This window comes from Gossypium arboreum, chromosome 1 (genome assembly GCF_025698485.1).
Source record: "Gossypium arboreum isolate Shixiya-1 chromosome 1, ASM2569848v2, whole genome shotgun sequence".
Lineage (NCBI taxonomy): Eukaryota > Viridiplantae > Streptophyta > Magnoliopsida > Malvales > Malvaceae > Gossypium > Gossypium arboreum.
The window spans coordinates 75,038,059-75,063,057 of record NC_069070.1 but is presented as its reverse complement, the minus strand read 5'-3'; the positions used below and the strand labels follow the sequence as shown (position 1 = coordinate 75,063,057).

General features: G+C 30.8%; 2 protein-coding genes and 1 long non-coding RNA gene across 4 annotated transcripts in view; 1 reads left to right on the top strand and 2 right to left on the bottom strand.

Annotated features, from left to right (window-relative positions):
• Window positions 1-17,081: 17,081 nt before the first annotated feature.
• LOC108482496 (uncharacterized) lies at window positions 17,082-18,847 on the bottom strand. Its single transcript, XM_053018602.1, has 4 exons — window positions 18,469-18,847; window positions 18,140-18,307; window positions 17,896-18,029; window positions 17,082-17,816 (listed from the first exon to the last, which is right to left on the bottom strand). Exons 2-4 carry the CDS (start codon window positions 18,249-18,251, stop codon window positions 17,688-17,690), a joined length of 375 nt encoding a protein of 124 aa, XP_052874562.1. The 5' UTR covers window positions 18,252-18,307; window positions 18,469-18,847; the 3' UTR covers window positions 17,082-17,687.
• Window positions 18,848-19,577: 730 nt separating this feature from the next.
• Window positions 19,578-20,897, bottom strand: LOC108481996 (dihydroneopterin aldolase 2-like). The gene is made up of 2 exons (XM_017785102.2): window positions 20,196-20,897; window positions 19,578-20,111 (listed from the first exon to the last, which is right to left on the bottom strand). The coding sequence occupies exons 1-2, from the start codon at window positions 20,396-20,398 to the stop codon at window positions 19,907-19,909; spliced, it is 408 nt and encodes a 135-aa protein (XP_017640591.1). The 5' UTR covers window positions 20,399-20,897; the 3' UTR covers window positions 19,578-19,906.
• A 1,622-nt stretch (window positions 20,898-22,519) lies between these two features.
• The window catches only part of LOC128280831 (uncharacterized), a 36,033-nt gene continuing 33,553 nt past the window's right edge, over window positions 22,520-24,999 (top strand). For both annotated transcript variants that reach the window (XR_008271013.1, XR_008271018.1), the window contains exon 1: window positions 22,520-22,651. This is a non-coding gene — a long non-coding RNA (uncharacterized LOC128280831). The remainder of the gene's footprint in view (window positions 22,652-24,999) is intronic.

The window sequence follows — 24,999 nt, the reverse complement described above, 5'->3', positions numbered from 1 at the left end:
TGAGTAGTAAATCGACCAAAAGGAAGTTTATTGTTCAACATGTTATTATTGTCAGTGTTTGATTACTACAACAAGATATCACTTACAAGTTAATATTTTGTCCAAAGATGAAATATTAATGGAGTATTCGATATCTTGAGATGGGGTTTACCTTTATTCAAATTATTTTGGTTTAAATTTGAAATATTTTGAAGCAAACAATTTCAAATTTTAGCTTTGGGATTTAATTAAGGATGTCTAATATCTTAAATAGATTAGTTGAAACAAAATGTCACCAAAGTGACCTCTTTTACATAGATTAGTTTATTTAAAATACCAAGATGATTATATGTTTTTGTGATTCGTGTGTTTATTAATTGATCCAAAAGTAAGTTACTATTTGGCAGAATTTCAAGGACATATGTGGTGATAAATGTGTGACAATTATAATGTACTTTATGTGAGTAATAAGTTAGTCCAAAGATTGATTCATTGTTTGACATAATTTATTGTCAATGTTTGATTGCTACAACAAGAATATCGCTTACTATTAATATTAATGTAGTGTTTGGTATATTGGGATTGGAGCCACTATTTCGAATTTATTGTTTACTTATAAAATGAATATTTATGTGAGCTTGTTTTTATCTATTTTGTTCTATAATCAACTAGTTCATCTTCTACTGTCATAATATTCATTAGCATCAATTCTATACTCGCTTAATGAGACCAATTTCAAGGAATGGAAAACACACTTACTTGTAGTGCTTGGCTATATGGACATAGACCTTGCACTAAGAGAAGAACAACCTGCATCTCTCACTACAGAAAACACTCCTGATGTTAAAAGGGATTTTGAGAGGTGGGATTATTCAAAATGCATGAGTCTAATGATCATGAAGCATAGCATTCTAGAAGCCTTTAGGGGCACAGAATCTAAAGAGATTACTCAGCCTAAGGGTTTCTTTAACGAAATTGAAAAACGTTTTGCTAAAAATGATAAGGTTGGGATGGCATCACTTCTGGCTTCTTTGATGTTTATGAAGTATAAGGATCAAAAAATGTGAGGGAGTACATTATGGAGATGTTCCATGTTGCTTCAAGACTTAAGGCACTTAAGATCAAGCTTTCTGAGGAATTGTTTGTTCTTATGGTTTTGGTATCGCTTCCTACATAGTTTAACCAATTTAAAATTAGTTACAATTGTCAAAAGGAGAAATGGACTCTAAATGAGCCCATTTCTCATTGTGTGCAAAAGGGAGAAATGTTGAAACATGATAAGTCTGAAAGTGTCCATTTGGCCAGTGCCTCTAAAGATAGCCACAATTAGGAATATTTTTTATACGGGAATTGCAACATTTTTTTAAGGATTTTGAGTTTGGAAAGAGAAATAAGGTTAGAGACATTGTATTTGAGGAGGAATTGAATTTTAACTTAATTCCTACTATTACTTTTAACGATGTTCAAGTTCTCATACCTATCATTGATCAAGAAGTGAATCTAGAACGTCAACAAGACAATGTTGAACAACTTCCTATTCAAGATGAGGTAATTGTTCTAGAAGAACAATCTCAACAACCTCAAAAACGAATGACATTAAGATGATCCACTAAAGAAAGGATTATAATAGCTTTAGTGGAATATTTTAACCTTAAGTTGCATCAAATGAATGTTAAGTTAAAAGTTTCTCAATGATAACATTGATCATACATTTATATGGTTCAACTAGAAAACTTTGTGTTTGATAATACAAAGTTAATGATTTGCAAATTACAAAACTCCATCTATGGGCTTAAGCAGACTTCTCATCAATAGTATTACAAATTTTACCAAATGATGATTATCTTATTCGGTTTAGATATGAATTTGGTCGATAATTGTATATACCACAAGTTCAGTGGGAGTAAGGTTTTATATTTGGTTTTATATGTTAATGACATACTGCTTGTCAATAATAAGTTAAGTCTCGACTAACACCCTAAGAATGATTTTGAGATTAAGGAAATGCATAAGATTTCTTATGCCTCAAGAGTGGGGAGTCTAATGTATGCTTAAGTATGTACACGTTCAGACATTGAATTCATTGTTGGGATGTTAGATAGATATTTAAGCAACCTTGGCATGGACCATTGGATAGTAGCCAAGAGGGTTATGAGGTATCTTCAGAGAACAAAAGTTACATGCTCACATATCGGAGGTCTGATAAGTTAGAGATCATTAGGTATATAGACTTCAATTTTGATGGAATATTGATAAAAAAAATTTGTCACTAGGGTGCAAATTGTGACAATAATTGGTAGTCCTTTATTCCAATAAAAAACAAGAGCACATCAAAGTCAAAGTACATAGACTTTAAGTTCATGGTTGTTAAAGTAGTTAGGTGCCTATAAAGCATATTGGGACAAACTCCATGATTGCGGACCTGCTTACTAAGGGACTACCACCCAAGGTTTTTCATGAGCACACTGCTCATATGGGTGTAATGTCAGTTAATAATATTTGGTTTTAGTGGGAGTTTGTACTTTTAATTGCTTTTATGTTATAGACACATTTTCAGTTATTTTAGTTTATGGATATTAAGTCTATTTTTTGCAGAAATAAAGTTTATTTGGTTTCTTTACAGTCTAATTTTGGTAAAGTTTGATCTCACAGAGGTTAAAGAGGACTAGTTGAAAATATACATGTTTGGATCATATTGCATGTAATTTTCATGCTACACATCCATACTTGATCTATGTCATTTGGTTGTGTTAATACACGTGATCAATGATACATTTAGTTACGATATATGAAACGAAAGTCGCCTTGGTTCTATGTTAACATAATTAATGGACGAGATTGTTTGGAATACATTTTGGATATGGTAGTAAGGTTTTGTGCTAGTAAAGTTATATAATGACATGTAATTATAAGGTAATCAGTGTATATATATGGTCCAAGTGGGAGATTGTTGGAAAATATGGGCATCACATATATAATATAATTAATTACATGTTATTATTTACTATAATAAAAGGTTAGCTCAAATTAAAAGTGATCTGATTTGGTTAAGGTTTATTGTGATTTAGTTATTAAATAAAGTATGAGTCAAATATGTGTAAATACTTTGGTAACTAATTTCTAATTGATGATGGACTGATTAGAAATTAGGTTAGAAATTAGGGTTAATGTGAAAAAGTTATATATTAGGGCTATGGTCCCCAAAGTATACATAGCAATTTGACATGACAGATCCTAGTTTATGATTTATTAAGTTTTGTATCAAGATTTTAATGATTCTAATAGTATTGTCCATGCATTGAATTCTATATAGAATATTGTCATTTTATTTGATACCTAAACAATTTTCTTTAGTCTGTCTCAATTTTAATATTCAATAAATTGATTTCTTTTAAAAATTGAAGTAATTCAATCCATGTCAATTTTAAAGTGAGCAATTAAGTACAATTAACCATGGCGATAATAATTTTCGTCAATTTTACATAAATTTAATTGGTATAATAACAAATTTAGCTATCATGATTTACACATTCTACCAATTTGATCATAATTCAATAAATTTAACTTGCAATATTATTGTAAATGTGTAAATATTGAAGTTAAATTTGTTGATTTTCTTAGAATCAAGACCAAATTAACAAAATATATAAACATCGAGAGCTAATTTTGTTAATATACCAATCACAATTATGCACAATTGACGAAAGACCTTAACTCCATGATTAATTGTCCTTAATTGCTCATATTCAAAATTGACAAAGATTAAATTACTCCGATTTTTTTAAGAGAGACTAGTTTGCTCAATTTCTAAATTGAGGACTGGAGAGGTCTTTTACCACTTTGATATAATTTGTAATGTCATACATAAATTTTAATTTTGTGTGATTTTATACATAAAATTTTAATTTGATTAAATTATCACAAATCACTAACAATATTATCCCGTTAGTATTACTTTACATTAATATATTGTATACACAAATAATTATATGAATCCAATATGAAAAAATACATTTATTTATTTCTTTAAATGTGTATAGTTAAATCAAAATCAAATTTTCATATATACATATGAACCAAAATCAACTTTTACTTGGGATACAATAAGCTTGTACATGCCCTTTATTTATAAGGCTTCAAGTACCATGAATTACAAAGCATTAAGGACCAACATTAAGATACCCTATAAATGACTTAGGGGTTACAATATAATGAATTTAGGGGTTATGGACATTCATTCTTTAGGGATTACAATAGGATAAATTTGAGGGGGTTATGGACATCCATTTATCATGGATTTATAACGCTCACCCTTGGATGTTCATCAATGAAAATGTCTCATAAAAAACTTTATTAGGAAAAACCCTATGGGATAAAAACCTAATGAAGGAAAAGAGTACATAATCTATTATTACAAGCTGTCTCGTTAAAAACCTTTACCAGGAAAACTCAGTGGACAAAACCCTGGTTAAAGGAAAAGAGTACAACGAGTTTTTGACGCCCCTAACGGCAACATCACATTACATATTTAAGTCAACGCATTCCAATCTTGTGTAGTAGTCTTTTAAACATTTAAGGTGGCAATACCTTAGTAAAAAGATCTGCTAAAGTATCACTAGAACGAATTTGTTGAACTTCTATATCACATTATCTTTATATAAGATAGTTGGCATCTTTTCCTATAAAGGCAAATTACATATCTTTTGGATATGTTGGATTCATAACCTTAGTCAAACACACTTTTAGCTTGTCTCATGTATTGCAATTATTTCTGCATGATTTGAAGAGGTGGTAGGTAATGTCTACTTTGAATGCCATGATATGACAGTACCTCCATATGTAAATAAATATTCTTTTTGAGATCGACCTTTATGTGGATTCAATAAATATCTAGCATTAACATGGCTGACTAATAGGGATTTTGAATCATTTGAATAAAATAACCTCATGTCAATAGTCCATTTGAGATATCTAAATATATTTTTAATTACATTCCAATATCTATGTGTTGGAGAAGAACTAAATATTGCTAGCAAGTTTACAGTAAAAGCTATATTAGGTCTTATGTTGCTTGTAAGATACATCAATACCCCTATGAAACTTAGATATGATACTTCAGGACCAATAAAATCTTCATTATTCTCGCAATGACGAAATTTATCTTTATTCACATCTAACAATCGTACAACCATCAGGGTACTCAATGGATGTGCTTTATCCATGTAAAATTTCTTTAAGATTTTTTCCGTATAAGTTGTTTGATGGACATGAATTCGATCTTTTAAATGCTTGATCTACAGGCCAAGATAAAACTTTGTTTTTCCAATATCTTTCATCTTAAATTCTTTTTTAAATAATAAACTACATTTTGAAGCTCTTCAAGATTTCTAACAATATTTAGATCATCAAATATAACAATTATCACAAAATTCGATCCGGACCTTTTTAGAAAGACACACTGAAAAATTGGACCATTTTTATAATCTTTTTTAACAAATATTTACTAAGACGATTGTACCACATACGTCCAGATTTTTTTAATCTAATCGAGCAACTTTCCTTAGAAACTATCCTTCTGAGATTTTAAATCCTTCAGAAAGTTTCATATAAATTTCACTATAAAGTGTACCAAATAGGCTGTAATAACATCCATTAGACGCACGCCAAAATTTTCACGTATTGCCAGAATAATAAGATATCTAAACGTGATTGCATCCACTATAGAAAAATATGTCTTTTCACAATCAATGTCCGGCCTTTGCGAAAATCATTGTGCTATAGGTCGTGCTTTATATATTACGAGTTCATTTTTCTAATTTTGTCTTTGCACAAATACCTATTTATATCTTACCAGCTTTACATCTTTAGGTGTTTGGTCTATAAGTCCAAAAACATCATGTTTAACAAGTGAATTTAATTTTACTTGAATTGCGTCTTTCCAATCTGACCAATCTTTTCTATTTCTACGTTCCTCAACAGATTTGGGCTTAAGATCTTCATTTCATTTGTTATTTCAATAGCAACATTATAAGAAAAAATGTAACACCTCATACCTGTAACCAACGTTGGAGTGGAATACGAGGCATTACCTAACTCGATCTCATGCACACAAACGTTCCCCAAGTCACCAAGACATGGTTTAATTTAGAACTTTTTCAATTTCTACTTTAAACTTCTTATTATGGGCCTACGAGCACCAAATCAACCATTGGAAACTATTCGGGATTAACCCCGGCCCTTAGGCCATCTATAGAAAATTTGTCTTAGAAACAGGGCACACAACCGTGTGGACAATTCGACATGGTCATGCTGATGGCCCGTGTATCTCACACGACCTAAGCAATACGGTGACATGCCCGTGTCCTCCACCCATGTGGAATTAATTCTAAATGCACACCTACAGGGGTTTTTACACAGCCTAGCACACGTCCGTGTCCTTGGCTCGTGTCTTTCACACGGCCATGACACGCTCATGTCCTAGCCCTTGTGCAAAAACCTGGACATTCTGTTTCTGAAGTCAGCAAGCCCAAAATGTTACACGGCCAAGGCACACGCCCGTGTGCTAGGCTGTATCCTTCACATGGCTGAGACACACGACTGTATCTCTGCCCGTGTATTTACTACCATGCATACTGACTTGAAAATTTTACGTACAAAGGACACACGATCGGACCACATGCCCATAAGGCAGACCATGTGTCACACACGGCCTAGACACACGCCCGTGTGTCTACCATTGTGGACAATATAACGCTATTTACCAAGCCTCTTAGCCACCCTTATTTACACAACCTGCACAATGCCAACCAAAACCAATATAAGGCTATCTTATGCTACCAAATCAGCCACAATAAACAACATTCCATTTGTGCATTTTACTCAACCATGAAAATAACATCTTTGCATATAAATCAAAATAAATATTAGCCATCATTTAAGGCTTAATACAAAATGAGGGATTTATCCCAAGCCAACACATTTGGCCAAATTAATAATAACACAAAACACAAGTCTAATTCCCTATACTTGCCATATTAAAAAATATAAATCAAACTATACCGAATACTTCGATTGATAGTGTGATCGATATCTCTGACTTTCGTTGGTCCTTGAGTTAGATAGGCGGCACTATAAGAAAATAGAAAATGAGAAGGAGTAAGCTTAAAGCTTAGTAAGTTGCACATAAATAAATATACAACACAACTTTACCATTCATCAACAAGCTCATAACTTACAAGTGGGCATAAGCAAAACTTACTCATCAATATCCAATACACATCATGTAGTACATATTGGGTTCACATTTTATACATACTAAATAGGTACTTGTATCACTCACAACATGGTTATACTTTCCTCATTAACTAGAAATCATAACTTTCACCGTTGAACCATTTGGAACACTATCGGATATTCTATAAGCCTCAAACATGGGGTAAGGTGCCGATGCCATGTCCCAGACATGGTCTTACACTGACACATTTCATGGCCGATGCATGTCCCAGACATGTCTTACACTGGCTTACATCTTGAGGTCAATGCATGTCTCAGACATGTCTTACACTAGCGCTCGTCTCAATGTCGATACCATGTCCCAGATATGGTCTTATACTGGATCTCATAATGTGGCCGATGCATGTCCCAGACATGTCTTACACTAGCTCACACAAGTGACCCCAAACGTCATGGCATGAATACCCGATTTATTTCTTAATGTTCGTTCGGGAATTTTACTATCTATATTCTCATCACATTTTCTCATTTTCACAATCAAGCAATTTATGCTATAAAAAATTCAATACAATTCAAACACATATATTATCAATGTAGTTGTATTATTTACATACAACTTACCTCGAATTACAAAATGTGGCGACTAGTCGATTTAGTCGATTTGCTTGGCTTTCCCCTGGTCTAGGTTCGAATTCGGTATTTTTTTATCTATAATAACAAAATGTACTTATTTAATCACTTTATCAACATAGGCACTCTACAATTTATAGTTGGACAAAATGACTAATTTGCCCCTAGACTTTTGTAAAATGACCATTTTACCCCTAACCCAAAAATCAATTTTTATCGAATTTCTTCACATCTTAAGCATAGCCGAACCCTTTCTACTCTTATAGTAACTCCAAATTCCCACTATTGCACACACTTATCATCTATTTTACAACTTATGCAAAATAGTCCTTTTAGGTGTTTTCATGCTAACACCTTTCACAAAAGTTATTTATAAGACACCTAAGACTCATTTTATTCCACAAAAATCAGAAAAAATTACAAATCCTTTCATGGAAAAACCCTAAACTATTAATCATTTTGCAAAATAGTACCCTCATTTGAAAGCTTATGCTTTAAGGGTCTCAAAAATGCAAAAATCATCAACAAAGGGTATGGAAATCACTTACTTCTAGAGATGATAAGTTGCTGAAAATTTCAAGCTTCAAAACTCTTCCCTTGGATGATATTTTCGGTTAAGAAGAAAGAATAGGTGAAAAAGATGAAGGCTAGGCAAGTAGGGTATTATTTTATCACATAATATGTCATCACTTACCTAACATTTTGACCATTTACTCTTCTTTGCCTCATGGCCGGCCAAGCTCTTTTAAAAGGGTCTAATTGCCCTTTAAAGACCCCCAAATTTTATTCTCTAGTTATTTGACACCTTTAGCTATCAAATTAGGACTTTTCACTTTATGCGATTTAGTCATTTTACGCAATTAAGCTTACAAACGCTAAAATTACTTTATCAAATTTTTCATGCACTCTTAAAAACATGCTATAATATAAAAATAATAATAAAATAATTTCTATAACTTCGGATTTGTGGTCCCGAGATCACTATTCTGACTAGGCCCAAAATCGGGTTGTTACAAAAAATGTTGTCAACTACTAGTTTTATATTTTGGTTCCATATTTTCCCTATTGACATAACTTATTAAGATCTCTTTATTTTCATTATTTTCATTTTAAATTTTAAGTACTTGAATCTCTTCTTGAGTTTTATAATTAGTTGTGTCATAGGTCTCTTCAGGAACACCCTCGTCTCCACTATATGACCATCTTGAATGTTTTCTCTTCTCTTTTTACGAAAATTTTTATCTTTGGAACCAATAATTATTATGATTTAGGCATGCATTACTTTCGTTTACTTTAATAAATTGTCCTATTGGGACTTCAATTCAAATTAAAACATTAGCCAATGAATAACATTTGGTTATTCTAATTAGGTTATTCTAATTAGGTCAGTAAATGTATCTGGTAGTTTATTTGTAAAATGAATTATTTGTTAAACTTTTGTTTCACATTGCTTTGCATGAGAATTTTTTATAATGACAATTCATTCCAAGTATTTTATTCAACCAACTTTTTATTCTCTCCCCGTAATATTGGGAAATCTATCTCATAATAATCGACAACTCATGTCGTAACTAAATCTCCAATTAATAGCTAAACAATATTTAATAATATAAGGAGACTCATATCATTGTACATTCCGAACCTCCTATAAAGACCCATTTTTGTACATTTCGGTGGAGCAATTGAAACACACACATACAAAAATTTTAGGATGAGAAATATTTAACTCATGACCAAAAGTCAATTGTAACGGGGAGTATTTATAACTTATTGGCTTGATGCATATAAGTGTTGTAGCACATATATCAACATAATTTTATGTTGAAATAGGAAGCTTTATTCTCATAGCTAATGGTTTAAATATTAACTAGAGACGTTAAATCAATAATTTCTTTAAACCATTATACATATAATAATAGACTTTACAAAAAATTTTCAAAGTCATATAAAACAATCAATAAAAGTCTAAGATATAAACTCATCAACATTAGCAAAATGAATTGTTTTAATTCAATAATCTAAAACTAATCATTTAATTAAAACAATTCATTTAAACAAGCAATCTCGCAAACAACAAGTTACGAGTTGATAACACATATGTGACTATTTTGTATATGCATCTACCAAAATCATATAATATCAAAAACATTCATATAGGGATAAATGAGTCCACATTCATTTCAGAAATGCAAGACATTAAATCTCAACTTTAGCTATTGAGTTTTTAATAATCAATTTTCATTGAGAACAAGCAACACATGAGAATTTTTTTAAATTAAAGAATCTTCTAGTTCTTTAATAAATGTTCATTTGAATTCTCAATTAATTTTCACATTATATATGATCCAGGATGATACAGCTAGTCACAACAAGTAGTAAATGTATTTGTATCGATAAACTTTTGGTTTACTTTAATATGTTTTTCAATTGTACTAATAATGTTAATATAAGTTGTGACAATTGATAATTTTATTGTTATTCATTTTACTTTGTATCATTATATAAATGACTATGACATTTAATTTTAGAAATGTCTAAATCAATGTGAAGTCCATAATATCAACAACTCAATAAAAGAAATATAATTTGCAAATGATTATATGCAATATTCGCTTTAAAAATATGCCAAAATCTTCAAATGTCCAAATTGACTTTAATGATCAAAAGTGATTACAAAATTTATTATATTTATTACAAATATTCACTTCAAGGGATGTGCAAAAATAATTTAGACAATAATATAAGCATATATCATATTATTTACCAATAAGATCATAATCATCCGCTTCAAGTAATGATTAATTAGTATATGTCATTGATAATTCTATTCTAAGAATGAACATTTATCAACATTGTGAATCATCCATATCAATACAATAGATTCCATTATCGTAATTGTTATGTATTGCTACATTCACTTCAAGGAATGAAGCAAAACTAGAGGGATAAATATTTTGTTATTTAACCATAAGATAGCATGTGAAAAATTCAAAATACTTTTAAAATCATTTTCGCAAGAGTTTTATATCATTAATTAACTAGAAAGAAATAGCCAAGACATACATGGATTTTATTGTAAATCAAATGCATAGATAAAACTAACATCTAAAATATCAAACCCAATATAACTCTAGTGTTAACAAAAATTTCATAAATCATCGCAAACATGCATGAAATTAACTTCAAAACCCTACATATCATGTTTACTAAAACTTTTCCACTTACAATTGCTCAAGCCATCTCACTAATCAATTGCTAAATGAATAATATAAAATGCATAAAATGCACTTTGCAATAGTAAATATTGTCAACTAAGATCATTCAAGAATTAAAGATTTGGTTGTAATTAAACTTGAAATTCTACAATAGAATTAGCTCAAAAATCAATTAAGACATTCCTCAAAGTTTGTCCTTAAATGGACTTAAAACCATCATGCTTGATGTAAAATAATTTTGATTTTATTAATATATGTAATAATTTTAATCATTGTTGATTAAAAGAATTTTAAAAATATTAAAGTCCAAAATATATAATGTCTAAAATTAAGAATATATATGTATATTCAAATTGAAACCATCAAATAAACACATAAAACAACTATTTTAATGATGACTAAGAATCGATGCAAGGTCACAAATTATGATGAACCTTAGGCCTTAGATTAATAAAGGTGATCGATAATATTATGGATTGTGATTTACAAATTTATCAATTTATAAAATTAAAATTAATTTATCATCATTCATACATAATCATTAAGCAATTATCAAACAATATATATTAAAAAACATTTTTTATGAACAAAAATCTAGATAAAATATAGGCACGTGATATGATAAGTAAATTATAAAAATAGAATGTCGGTAATGACAATATATTGTAAAGAAAAGAGAAATAAAAATAAAGAAAACACAAATTTTTATGTAGAAACCTTTTCGGGAAAAACCATGGGTAGAGGAAAAGAAAATTCAATATGTCGAATTTGAATGATTACAAGAGGAGTAGACTATGTCTATTTATAGGCTTGTAAAATCATATTCTAATAGGGTATGTCTATTTATAGGCTTGTAAAATCATATTCTAATAGGGTGTAGTAAGATTGAAACACCTTATTTTAATCAAAATCAAATAGATGAAGTTTAATAAGGTTTAAAAAACTTTATTCTAAAATAAAATAAAAGAAGTATAGTTCTATATGGATTTTACTTTTATTTTATTTTACTACTTTATTTTATTTAAATAAGGATTCGGGTCACTCAATTCTAACAATCTCCACCTTGACACAAATTCTTAATGAACAAGTTCTTCATCGCGAACTCTTAACGAACAAGTTCTTCATCTCTTCCATAAAACCCCTTAAGGGTCTAACTTCAACAATGAACACCAACAAAGTCTAAGCAATACTTAAACTGGGTTATATGAAGTGACTTAGTCATCATATCTACAGGATTTTCATGAGTACTAATTTTTCTCACAACAATATCACCACGAGCAATAATATCATGAACAAAATCATATCAAACATTAATGTGTTTTGTTCTCTCATGAAACATTTAATCTTTTGTAAAAAAGATGGCACTTTGACTATCATAAAATATTGTACTGATTTGAAGGTCTTCATTGAGTTCACTAAAGAGTCCTTTCAACCAAATGGCTTCTTTACAAGCCTCAATAATCGCCATGTACTCAACTTCAGTGGTAGACAAAGTGACTATGGTTTGCAAAGTGGCTTTCCAACTGATTGCACAACCTCTGATTGTAAAGATATAACCTGTAAGAGATTTTCTTCTATCAAGGTCTCTAGCAAAATCAGCATCAACATACCTAATGACTCCATCTCTAATTCTTCCAAACTGTAAGCAAACATTAGTAATATCTCGTAAGTATCTTAAAACCAACTGAATTGTTTTCCAGTGTTCTTTACCGGGATTCGCCATGTATCTGCTAACTGCACTGACTACATATGACAAATCTGGACGTGAACAACCATAGCATACATGAGAGATCCCACTGTACTAGAGTATGAAACATGTGACATGTACTCAATCTCATCATCTAATTGTGGATAAAAGCTGATGAAAGTCTGAAATGGGCTACTAAAGAAGTACTAACAGGCTTTGCACTCTGCATTTTGAACCTGCAAAGAACTTTCTCAATGTACCCCTTCTGACTTAGGTACAATTTACTTGATTTTCTATCTCTAAGAATCTTCATACCAAGTATCTTCTTTGCTGGTCCCAAATCTTTCATCTCAAATTCTTCACTTAGTTGGGTTTTGACCTTTACTTAGTTGGGTTTTGACCTTTCTTATCTCTCATTTATCTTTTGATACTATCAACATGTCATTAACATAAAGGAGTAGATACACAAAAGAACCATCACTGTTTTTCTTAAAGTAAACACAACTGTCAAAGCTACTTCTTTTGAAATCATGAGAAGTCATAAAGGAATTAGACCTCTTGTGCCATTGTCTTAGTGACTGTTTCAAATCGTAAAGGGATTTTTTTTAGCAAGTAAACATAGTCCTTTTTTTCTGAGACTGTAAAACCCTCTGGTTGTTGCATGTAAATATCCTTCTCAAGTTCTCCATGCAAAAATACAATTTTTATATCTAATTGCTCAAACTCCAAATCATGCATGGTCATAATACCAAGCAAAGCTCAAATTGAACTATGCTTCACAACTGGAGAGAACACATCTGTGAAGTCCACTCCTGGAATTTGACTGTAACCCTTTGTAACAAGCTTTGCTTTATATTTGGGTTCTTCAACTCCTGGAGTCCCTTCTTTTTTTTTAAACACCCATTTACAAAGAACAACCTTTTTACCTTTAGGAAGTTTCACAAGATCCCATGTTCTATTTTTGTGGAGTGATTCCATCTCCTCTTCCATAGCAAACATCCACTTTTCTGAGTCTTCACAACTAACCGTCTCAGAATAATTAAATGGCTCTTGGTTTGCATATATATTTTCAGCCACATTTAAAGCATAAACAACTAAATCAGCCTCAGCATACTTCTTTGGAGGTTTAGTCTCTCTTCTAATTCTGTTTTTGGCGATAGAGTATTGTGGTGAAGAAGCAACTCTATTATGAATTTTTGTACTAGCTTGAGGAATCGGCTCTGTTGTAGATCTAGATTAATCTACTGCTCCACCTACTTTTGATTTTCTTTATTGGAAGAGTCTTTGAGAGATAAGTTAGGTAGCATAACAGTTTCATAAAAAACAACATCTCTACTATCACAACTTTTCTATTTTCAAGACACCATAACTTACACCCTTTTACACCAACTTTATAACCAAGAAAAACACATTTAATTGATCTCGGTTCCAATTTTTCATTATCAACATGAGCATATGTAGGACACCCAAAGATCTTTAAATCAGAATAGTCAGCAGGATTACCAGACCATACCTCTTGTGGAGTTTTTTTCTCAATGGCAACGGATGGAGATCGATTGATCAAAAAACATGCAGTAGAGGCTGCTTTGGCCCAAAATGACTTTGGTAAGTTGGCATTTGAAAACATACATCGAATCTTCTCCATGATCGTTCTATTCATTCGTTCTGCAACCCCGTTTTTCTGTGGAGTATGACGAACTGTCAAGTGTTTCACGATCCCTTCTGACTTGCATAGTTTATTAACTCATCAGAATAGAACTCTAAGCCATTGTCTGTGCGGAGGTATTTTATTTGTTTTCTCGTCTATTTTTCAATCATAGTTTTCCAAGACTTAAATGTGGAAAACATATCGCTTTTCTGCTTCAAAAAGAACGCTCAAACTTTTCTGGAAAAATCATCAATAAAAGTTAGCATATAATTAGCTCCACCTCTCGAAGGCACTTTGGATAGCCCCCACAGACCATAATGAATATACTTCAACGTTCCCTTCGTGTTATGGATTCCTCTATGAATCGAACTCTCTTTTGCTTCCCAAAAACGCAATGCTCACAGAACTTCAGTTTGCAAATTCCTTGCCCATCAAGAAGTCCTATTTTGCTCAATTCTGCCATGTCACTCTCACTCATGTGCCCTAGGCACATATGCCAAATTTTAGTAATATTATCATCTGACAAGGAAGAGGAAGTGACAGCTGCATCACCAGTAACGGTAGAACCTCGCAGAACATATAAGTTGACAGGCTTTCTCTGCACTTTCATCACAATAAGGGAACCTTTGGAAATCTTCAAAACCCTAATTTCAGCTGTGTATTTGTACCTTTTGAATCAAGAGTACTCAACGAAATTAAATTTCTCTTCAATTTCGCAACATGTCGTACGTCACTAAGTGTTTTGGCAACTCCATCAAACATCTTAACTTTAATTGTTCCAACACCTGCGATTTTACACAAAACATTATTTCTCATCAAAACAACACCTTCAGAAATTGTTTTGTAAGTTGTAAGCCAATCCCAATTCGGACTCATGTGGAATGTGCAGCTCGAATCAAGGATCCACTCGTCACTCACTTTAAAATTGTTGACAGAAGCGACTAGAAGTTCACAATCATTGTAGTCTTCTACAACATCAACTTCACCGAAATTTTTTGGTTGCTTTCCCTTTTGATTTGCAGCCTCCCTTTTGATCTTGTTCTGTAACTTATAGCACTCAGATTTAATGTGCCCTTTCTTTTTGCAGAATTTACAAGTTTTACCTCTATTTGACGACTTTAACCTACCTTTAGATTTACCGCAATGATTCCATTCTTATGTCCTTCCACGATCATCATCAGCATTCCGATCTTATCTCCCACGAATAATAAGACTCTCTCCCTAAGAGTCAATTTTAAACAAGATGTTTCATATTATCATATAAGGTCAAAGAATCATAAACCTCATCAACTGTGAGAGACTCGCAGCTATATAAAATCGTGTCTCTAAAGGTTGAATAAGACGGGGGCAACGAACAAAGTAGAATCAACCCTAAATCTTCCTTCTCATACTAAACCTCCATGGCCTCCAAGTTTGAGAGAATTTCTTTAAACACTGTTAAGTGTTCGTGCACAGATGCATCTTCCTCCAAATGATGAGCATAAAGACGTTGCTTCATATACAGCTTACTGTTATAGTTTTCGACATACATATTTGTTCCAGTCTCTTTCATAATCCAACGACGGTCTTCTCCTTCATCACATCCTACAAAATTTCGTTAGACAAATGCAGATGTAACTGTGTTAACATCTTTTAATCTTTGCACTTCTTCTCTTCCTCCGTCAATGTCGAAGGCATCTTATCTACCCCTAGCAGGGCTTCCTTTAAGTCCATCTGTGCAAGAACTGTTTGCATCTTTATTTGCCACAATGCGAATATAGTGTTGCGATCTAACAACGGAATTTCATACTTCAAAAACGCCATTACCGTGATTGAGATGAACAACCCGGAAGCTCTGATACTAATTTTTAAAAATAAAATATCGATAATGACAATATACCGCAAAGAAAAGAGAAATAAAAATAAAGAACATACAGATTTTTACGTGGAAACCCTTTCGGGAAAAAACCACGAGCAGAAGAGAAGAAAATTCACTATGTCGAATTCGAATGATTACAAGAGGAGTAGACTATGTCTATTTATAGGCTTATAAAATCATATTCTAATAGGAGTGTAGTAAGATTGAAATACCTTATTCTAATCAATATCAAATAGATGAAGTTTAATAAGGTTTAAAAATCTTTTTCTAAAATAAAATAAAAGAAGTGTAGTTCTATATAGATTTTACTTTTATTTTATTTTACCACTATATTTTATTTAAATAAGGATTCAAGCCACTATTCTAACATAAATTGACCTTAGTTTCTTATCTTACGCAAAAGTTTCAATAGCAACGCAAACAGTCCATAAAATTTGACACAATCCTTAAAATGTATAAATAGAACAAATTAAATAAAATCATCATAGTTAATCAATAATTAAGAAAAATAAAAATCTCATATGAAAAAAAAACTACTTGCAAATTGTTGCATCTTGTGTATAAAGCTTCAAATGGAAAATTATAGAGGATAAGTCTAATCTTCAATACATAAGATTTTTTTTTTCTTTTGAGCAATTTCGTGCTGACGATGTATTATAAACCAAGAGAATTATAGAATGAACAAAATAAAAGGATAAAAAAAATAAAAGGATGATTTAGCTTTCACTTAGGATATAATAAAATTATACACACCCTTTATTTATAAGACTTTCAAGTGCAATAAATTACAAAGCATTCAAGACCAACATTAACTACCCTATAAATAATTTAAGGATTATAAGATAATAAATTTAAGAGTTATGAACATTTATTGATTAGGAGTTACAATAAGATAAATTTAATGGAGTTATAAACATCAATGGATTTACAACATTTTCGCACTTATTGTACATTATATTACATTATAGATAAGAGAAGAAAATAAAAAGCTTATGGTATACATTATATTAAATTATATTATTCATGGGGATGATTCAATATACGATGTTAGAAAATCCACTCTCAAGTCTTCCCTTTTCTCTGCGGTTCAAAAAGTGGTGCTTGCTGATGAAGTTATCTAGTCCTAGCCATCTCGGTTGAGGCATCAGACCATACATTACCCGGAATTGAAGCCGAAGCAACCTAACCTATGCTTTCTCCGGTTACTCAACTTTTTAACTTCAGTTAGACCATTTTCATGGAACCCATTTACCTCCACAGTTCCATTCCTGTAGGAACTCAAAGCAACCTGGTTAGTCTCAAAGGGTTTCAATACATTTGGCAATGGTGAAACCGTTACTTCTTTGTTATGGTTAGCTTCCCTAGCAAAAGAATTTGAATCTTCATCCCTGCATTACATCCACAGATCGAAACCGGTAAACCCAAAGACAATGCCGATCATTTGCAATTGTGATTTAGTTGACAAGAAAACCCATCGACATAGCCTTCAACAAGTAATGTATGAAACGCAGTGCCATGAGGTCCTTCACGGTACATAACACGGAACTCTTCATTATCGTGCTTCAACTGTCAAAACAAGTTGATAAGGCATTTTCAGAGAAATTTATACAAGAGAACCACAGAGTGTCCATCTAATAGACCATACTTTCCATTCACCATGTGATGTTTCACTGGATTTTGAAACGTTACGATCATCAATACAAGTACTCCTTAACATGTCTAGAAGATTCGATACTTCCCAAGCCCGAGCCCTATTGCCCAGTAAATCTTCACTAAAATCTGTCGGCCAAAGAAAAATTAAAAGAAAATGTGCATAGAGGGACTAAAGGACCCATATCAATTGCAGTTTAAATGCTATTAACCTTCTTTCTCATCCTGTGCATATCATAAAATCTGATTCTTGACTAGGGTTTTAAGCATTTCGGGATCAGTCAGTTCAGTACAAGACAATGTCTTGTCCAGCCTCTCTCTGTATCGAGAGATTGCATTTTTCTTTTCCATATTTACCTCTGTAAATAAACAGTATTCAGCTCCCTCTTAAGCACTTGGAGGAGAAACTAACCTTGCGAATAAAAACCAATTCGATTAAGAACTTCACGATTTTTACGATGTTAAACAAATGAAAATGCAAATGCATATGCATATGCAGCTGTAAGGGACAATGTGCAGAATTTGAGCCAAAGACAAATAAGCCTGAAATCAAAGAAGGTCAACTTACATGAAGCTGAATGAGAATGAAACCAAAACTTTGTTGTCCAATCAGAATTCTGGGAAGAAGCCAGAATCAGAAAAGTAAAAACCCAGCAACCCAAAACGAAAATGCTGCAGATCTCAATGAAACGTAAACTTCACTTCCTCAACCTCCAATGGCTCTCTCTATCTTGATCTTGATAAAAATGCAAAAAGCCACTTGATTTGAGATCCCCCAAAAGCAAAATAAATGAACCACACTCAGCAATAAAATCGAAATTACATCTCTTTGATATCTCTTCTTCTTGAACCGCAAAATACGTGATGTTGGGTGGGTTCTTAGGACAACTGCGAAGAAGGGTCCCACCAATAAAGACATACTTCATGCTTCCGTCTTGAGATTTCTTAGGCCTAATTAAGATTTAATTTGAAAATTCTTAATTCAAATTTAGACAATGAATTGAGTTTGAAATTTATTATAGAAATCAAATTTATTTTATTAAGTAAATGAATTCAAATGATAAATATAAAATATATTTTATGAATTAAAATTAGTTATATATTGAATTTTAACTAAATAGATAATCTTGACGGTTATGGTTTATTTCTACTTCTCTCATTTGGAAACGGTTCTTTTTTATTTATAAGGTATAGTTCCCTAAGTAGTTAATAGCTATACATATATCTCAGAATACATACTCCTTTTAAATTTGAAACATATCTTAAGATTCACACCCAAATATTATCATATGTGCTCACGTGTCCCGTCTCGCAAAGTGGCAAGGAGTGTTTCCATATATTCCTTATTTCACCTTACATAGATTTTAATAAGCTTAATATTTGTGTCATGAACTTTTCATGATACTCCGTGTTTTAATTATTTTATATACTTTTTCATGTTTTAAATTGTTTTGTGTTCCATATAATTTGTTATAATAATTTAATTTTAATTAATTAAATTACAAAATTACATATATTACAAATTAATCTAAATTTTACTTCATTTACCCGAAGCGAAGTGAGGGCATATTCTAGTAACAATAAAATTCAAGTCTTAAATAGATCATGGAGATATCATATTGTTGATACCAATTTCATATTCCCATTATAGATAGAGATAATTGAAAAAAATTGATATTTTAACAATCTATATTGTCAATATATTCATATAAAAATCACCGTAATATCTAAAAAATAACTCATATACAGTCTTTTCTTTTATGTAAAAGGAGTATTTCATAAATTAAAAAAAAAGTAATACGATATTAAATACGACCATAGGCATCGAACTTCAATACGGTCACAACTCGGACACATTCCATTACACTATAAACAAACATGAAGAAGAAAAAACACAAATACATTAATTTAAGTGAATGAGAAACCTGAGGTACCAAGCATGGATGAAAGATGATCTGTTACCACATCCACGTGACGGACTGCTCAAAGGATGATATATATTCAGGTCAGTTAGGCGCATCGATGGTTCTATATCTGATAATCTCAACTCCAAGGTAGTCGAGACAGCCATGAACAGCAACATGAGGCTTCCCAACCTTTACTCGAACTGCAGATATTTGAGAGTGATTTGTGAAGGTTTTTGATGCAATCATTTGAGCCACTGATTCCAAAAGATCATGAGATGGCCCTTCCACAACTTCCTTCACTATCCTATTACATAAAAGTCGCCAAAATTCTCATTAAAACCAATACATAAGCTAAAAGATTCAATTCAATGTCTTTTCGGTTACTCACCGGTAAATATCGGTGTAACTAAGGGTGTCCGATAAGTTGTCAGATTCACCGGCTTTCCGAAGATCCATCCAAGCATCTACATCCACCAAGAACTTCTGACCCAGTTTTTTCTCTTCAGGCTTTACTCCATGGAAACCATGAAATTTCAAGCCCCTCAATATGATTTTGTCCCCGGTTGGTATTCCATTTCCATTACCTTCCATCCTCGTCACCTCCGGCACCCGGACTCTACAGTTCGACACGATCCGACACTGGACACGGATCAGATCCGGCGAAATCGAAAGGAAAAAGAAAGGAAGAAGATACACGGCGGTGGCAGCGGCGTCGGCGATCGTCTACAACCTCTGATAAAGTAGTTGCTGGAGGAAAAGAAAAGAAAAACTGATGGGGAAAGCCCCCAACGGTAATCGGCAGTAAGAGATAAGAAGATCTTCTCGTGAGTTTACTTTTAGTTCCTAGGGTTTTTCTTGTCAATGAGGGAGTTTTTTTTTTTTTTTAAATTCAGATCCAGCCCATTTATTTGACAAAATAACAGTGGGCCAATTGCCAACAGCTATGACTAGGGTTAAAAAATGGTGTTAATAATGAAATACTTCGAGAGCTTAGAAGAGAACATGAAAGTGCTGAACGGAAGAAAGCAAATATAATCGTAACATCAAAATAGAAAACATATTACATGTCACTTCGCCAACGGTCTAATGTAGTTCCGCCTAAGAAAAGGAAAGGAGCTTTGGAGTTGGTTTTCAATGTAGCAGATAAGGATTGGGGTCAAGCATTTTACACCAGTCCCATACCTTTCAATTTTGTAAAATATCATTGATTTCGAAGTTGGGCTCAAAAGTTAGCAAATTCTAATTTAGCCAACTATGTACCTCTTACATTTGATCGACTTCGGATGCCGTTATGAACTCAAGAGAGGGCATCTGTTGATAGGCTTCTTGAACCTATACGAGACACATGGAGCAAAAGAACTTCTATATGTTCTAATGGCCGGTCTGATATTCAACAAAGGCCTCTAATTAACATAATGGCGGCTTCTTTGGGTGGTGCAATGTTTATCATGGCTGTTGATTCAAGTGACAAAATTAAAGATGGCGGAATATATAGCAAGCTTGTTCATCCAGGGCATCGAAAAAATCACACCACAAAATGTCGTGCAAATCTATCCGATTTCAAAAGTACAGGAACGTTAATTGAATAAAAATTTCCTCATATTTTTTGGACTCCTTGAGTTGTTGATTGCTTGAACTTGACATTAAAAACTATCTGTGAGTATTTTGATCAATCATCTCACTATTCGGAATGCAGATGGGTGAATGATTTGGCGGATGAGGTGCGTGAAGTGAACTACTTTATCCTAGACCATAACTTGTCACAATCTATTTTCAATAGATATTCAAATGTGATGTTATTGAAGGTAGCCGAAACTAGATTTGCTTCTAACATTTTTGTGGTTGAAAGCAAAAGAAGCATTGGAAAAACGATGTTGGACCTAGATTGGAAAGGGTTTAGGGTTAATGGAAAAAAAGACCCCATTAAACTGAAAGCAAGAAAACTCATGGATTTATTAGTTAGTGAAACATGATAGGACAAAATTAATTTTCTGTTAAAGTTCACACAGTGTATATGATTGAATTTTTCAGGGAAGTAAGACTTGATAATTAAGACTCAATGATAAAATAATAATAATAATAATAATAATAATAATAATAATAATAATAATAATAATAATAATAAAGAAACAATTTTTTATCATGAAGATCAAGACTTGATAACTGGACACTCAAAGGTTTTTAACGTAATTCAAAAAATTCTTGACACGTTAGGTGGAATAAAAATAATATACCTATTCACTAAATGACTTATTCGCTACTTCCGAAATATTATACTACAGAATGGTTTCAAGGTAGAAGTGGTGGCTTTCCAAGAAAAAGCTCTGAATGAAGACAAAGAAATTACATTGTATAGAGATAAATTGTGCTCTTAATGTACCAATTCATTTTCAATGGTACCAGAAATGACAATTTTAAAATCCTGTTTTTATGATCAAGTCAATAAATATTATTATTTTATATTCACGAGCTTATTATAATTTTATATTGATTTTCAGTCTGAAAATTTTATTGGTCGAATAATTAATTAGGTTATAAAGATTAAATCGTAAAAATTATAAAAATTAATCATTACTGAAATTTTGTAATTAAATGGCTTAAAAAGAAATTGTTCAAGGGTTTATGTGGCAAATAGACCCTAATGTTATGGCATGGGCGATTAAGACATAAATTTTGGCCTTATTTTGTTATGAAAATTGGTTAAAAATTAAGAATTAATAATAATAAACAAAAGAAACAAAAGTGGAAAGAAAGAGAATTTTCTTCTTATCTTCTTCCAGCGTTTCATCACCATTGAAGAGGGAGGAAAAAGCTTCAAATATTCCAAGCATTCGACTTATGCATGTAAGTAATTTTGAGTTACGTTTTTGGTAAATTTTATGTTTTTGAGGTTTTGAAAATTTGATTTAGTTAATTTAGGTATTGAATCGTAAAATTGCTAAAGTTTTTGAAATATTATGGTTCTTGAAGCTTTTGATATTAAATGATTTGATTGTAAGCTTAGATATGATTAATGACTAAATTTCAAAGTGAAATTTGTTAGTTATGAGTATAGAGACTAAAATGAAAATATTACAAAATTGATATGAAATTTCTATAATTATGGACTGTAGAGAGTCTTAGAAGGATGAAATTGAAATAGGTTTGTAAAACGAAGCTCAAATGTAAAAGTTATTGTTATTTTAGTTTTAGGAACTAAATTAAATAAAATGTGAAACTTTAGTAAAATTATGAAAATGAAATTAAATTGTCATATGCAAAGAATGGGTTGTTATCAAGTAATTGAGGTTGATAATTTGAAATGAATTACGGTATAAATCAAGATAGATAATCAAAGAAAGGAAAAAATTGTCGATTAGTCCTTGACACTTCAATTGTCATTAATTTTACCTGGTAAGTTCAAATGTAAGTTGTTTATAATGTGCAAAACAAAAATCTTAAATGTGTTTTTATTTATCAATTTTTATTTGGTGCAAGTGAAAAGTCTTTTGGATTTGTTTTGAAAATAAAGTCAAATTTAAAAAAAATATTATTAAATGTGATCATTAATTTAGTATAAATATTTTTGTATTTACTTTTCAACTAATTTGTATTGGTTAGTTGTGTATATTAAATTTATAATATTTTTATAATATTAGTTTTTGTTTATAATTTTAATGAACTTCTTAAAAAAATCAATAAACTGAAATTTAATGTAATTATAAAATATTTTAAAAACTATTTAACTAATTTAGAATAGATTATGTTAACGTTATTTAATTTTAAAAATATTTAATATTAAAATAATACAAAAATAATCATGGAATACTAATATTAATATAATATAATTTAAATAGCATTATAATTAATTTCTTACAAATTATTTATTTTATATATTTATTTTAATATTAAAATTTTTAATATTCTGTTTTTAAAATTTATATTTATCTTTACTCTAATTTAATCAATTAAAATAATAACTCTTATTATATTTAAAAATATAAATTTAATTTGATAAATGTTATTAATATGTATGTCTTTTTTTAACTATATTTTAAGCTTAACAATTTATTATTCATTAATTTTAATATTATAACATTAATTTTAATTCAATTAAATAAAAGATTAAAAAATTAAACAAAAGCCATGAAATAAAAGTTAAAATGTAAGGAGTAAAAGAGTAATTTACCTAAATTGCAAATAAGTGCATCAAATATAGAGTGTCATGTGTCAAAAAACAGTAATGTGAACATTATTTTTTTAACCTTGTATTGCTATAGTATATATGATTTGTATTTTGTTTTAATAGTTTTATATGTTAATTCAATTTTTTTCATAAATTTTAAAACATTATTTTATTTTCTCACTTATTTTTCAAAACTATTTGGCATTTAGTATAAATTAAATTAATCCTCATTTACTTAGCTCAAATATATATTTGATATTATAAAATATATTATTTAATGAACTAAAAATATTTAAAATCATGTGCAACACACATGGCATTAGAAGTTAGTGGTTAAAAAAATTAAAACTTATACAAATAAGCATAAATCAAATGATAATAAAACTATCAAACATCATATCTATAACATGTATAAAAGTATGAGTTTGAAAAACTTTTGAACTAACAAGAATATCCTTTATTTTTATCGTATTACTAAATTCACATTTAAAATACTTATAATTTAATTTAGAATTATTAGTTATAACTCTATTTAAAATAAGTTTAAAAGGAATTAAATTAAAATAAAAAAGGAAACGAAATCATAGCTAAAAGATGTGGTATTGGGTCATTTGTCCTATATGCGCAAATCAAAATTAAGCGGATCTTTACTCGGAGTAGAGCATAAACCTAGAAGAATTGAATAAAAAATTGATGAAACCCATTTAGGAACAAGAAAATGACATCGTGATTTGGATTGAGTCCCAATGAAAAAAAATAGATCAATGAAAAGTTTGTACGATAAATTTAGCGAATTTTTTCTATATTATAGATTATAGGCGGGCCAAAAACTTATCTTTCTTTAATTTCATTTTATTTAAAAATGTAAGAAAAAGCCCTTTGTTATAACATAAAATTATAACTTGAATAGAAGTCTAAGTATATAAATAGAGATTGATTTTATCTTTTAATTATCACTTAATTAGTGTTGGAGTATATCAATTAAAATTAAAATTTGGGATAAATCTCGAATTATACATGAACATTG

Bases quoted from the DNA above. Each gene is read 5' to 3' on its own strand.
- LOC108482496 (XM_053018602.1), bottom strand. From the start codon at position 18,251: ATGGAAAAGAAAAATGCAATCTCTCGATACAGAGAGAGGCTGGACAAG. The intron at 18,030-18,139 runs TATGATATGCAC...TTTGGCCGACAG, and splicing joins CCTAGTCAAGAATCAGATTT to ATTTTAGTGAAGATTTACTG. The intron at 17,817-17,895 runs GTATGGTCTATT...TTGTTTTGACAG, and splicing joins CATCACATGGTGAATGGAAA to TTGAAGCACGATAATGAAGA.
- LOC108481996 (XM_017785102.2), bottom strand. From the start codon at position 20,398: ATGGAAGGTAATGGAAATGGAATACCAACCGGGGACAAAATCATATTG. The intron at 20,112-20,195 runs GTGAGTAACCGA...TTTATGTAATAG, and splicing joins AGTTACACCGATATTTACCG to GATAGTGAAGGAAGTTGTGG.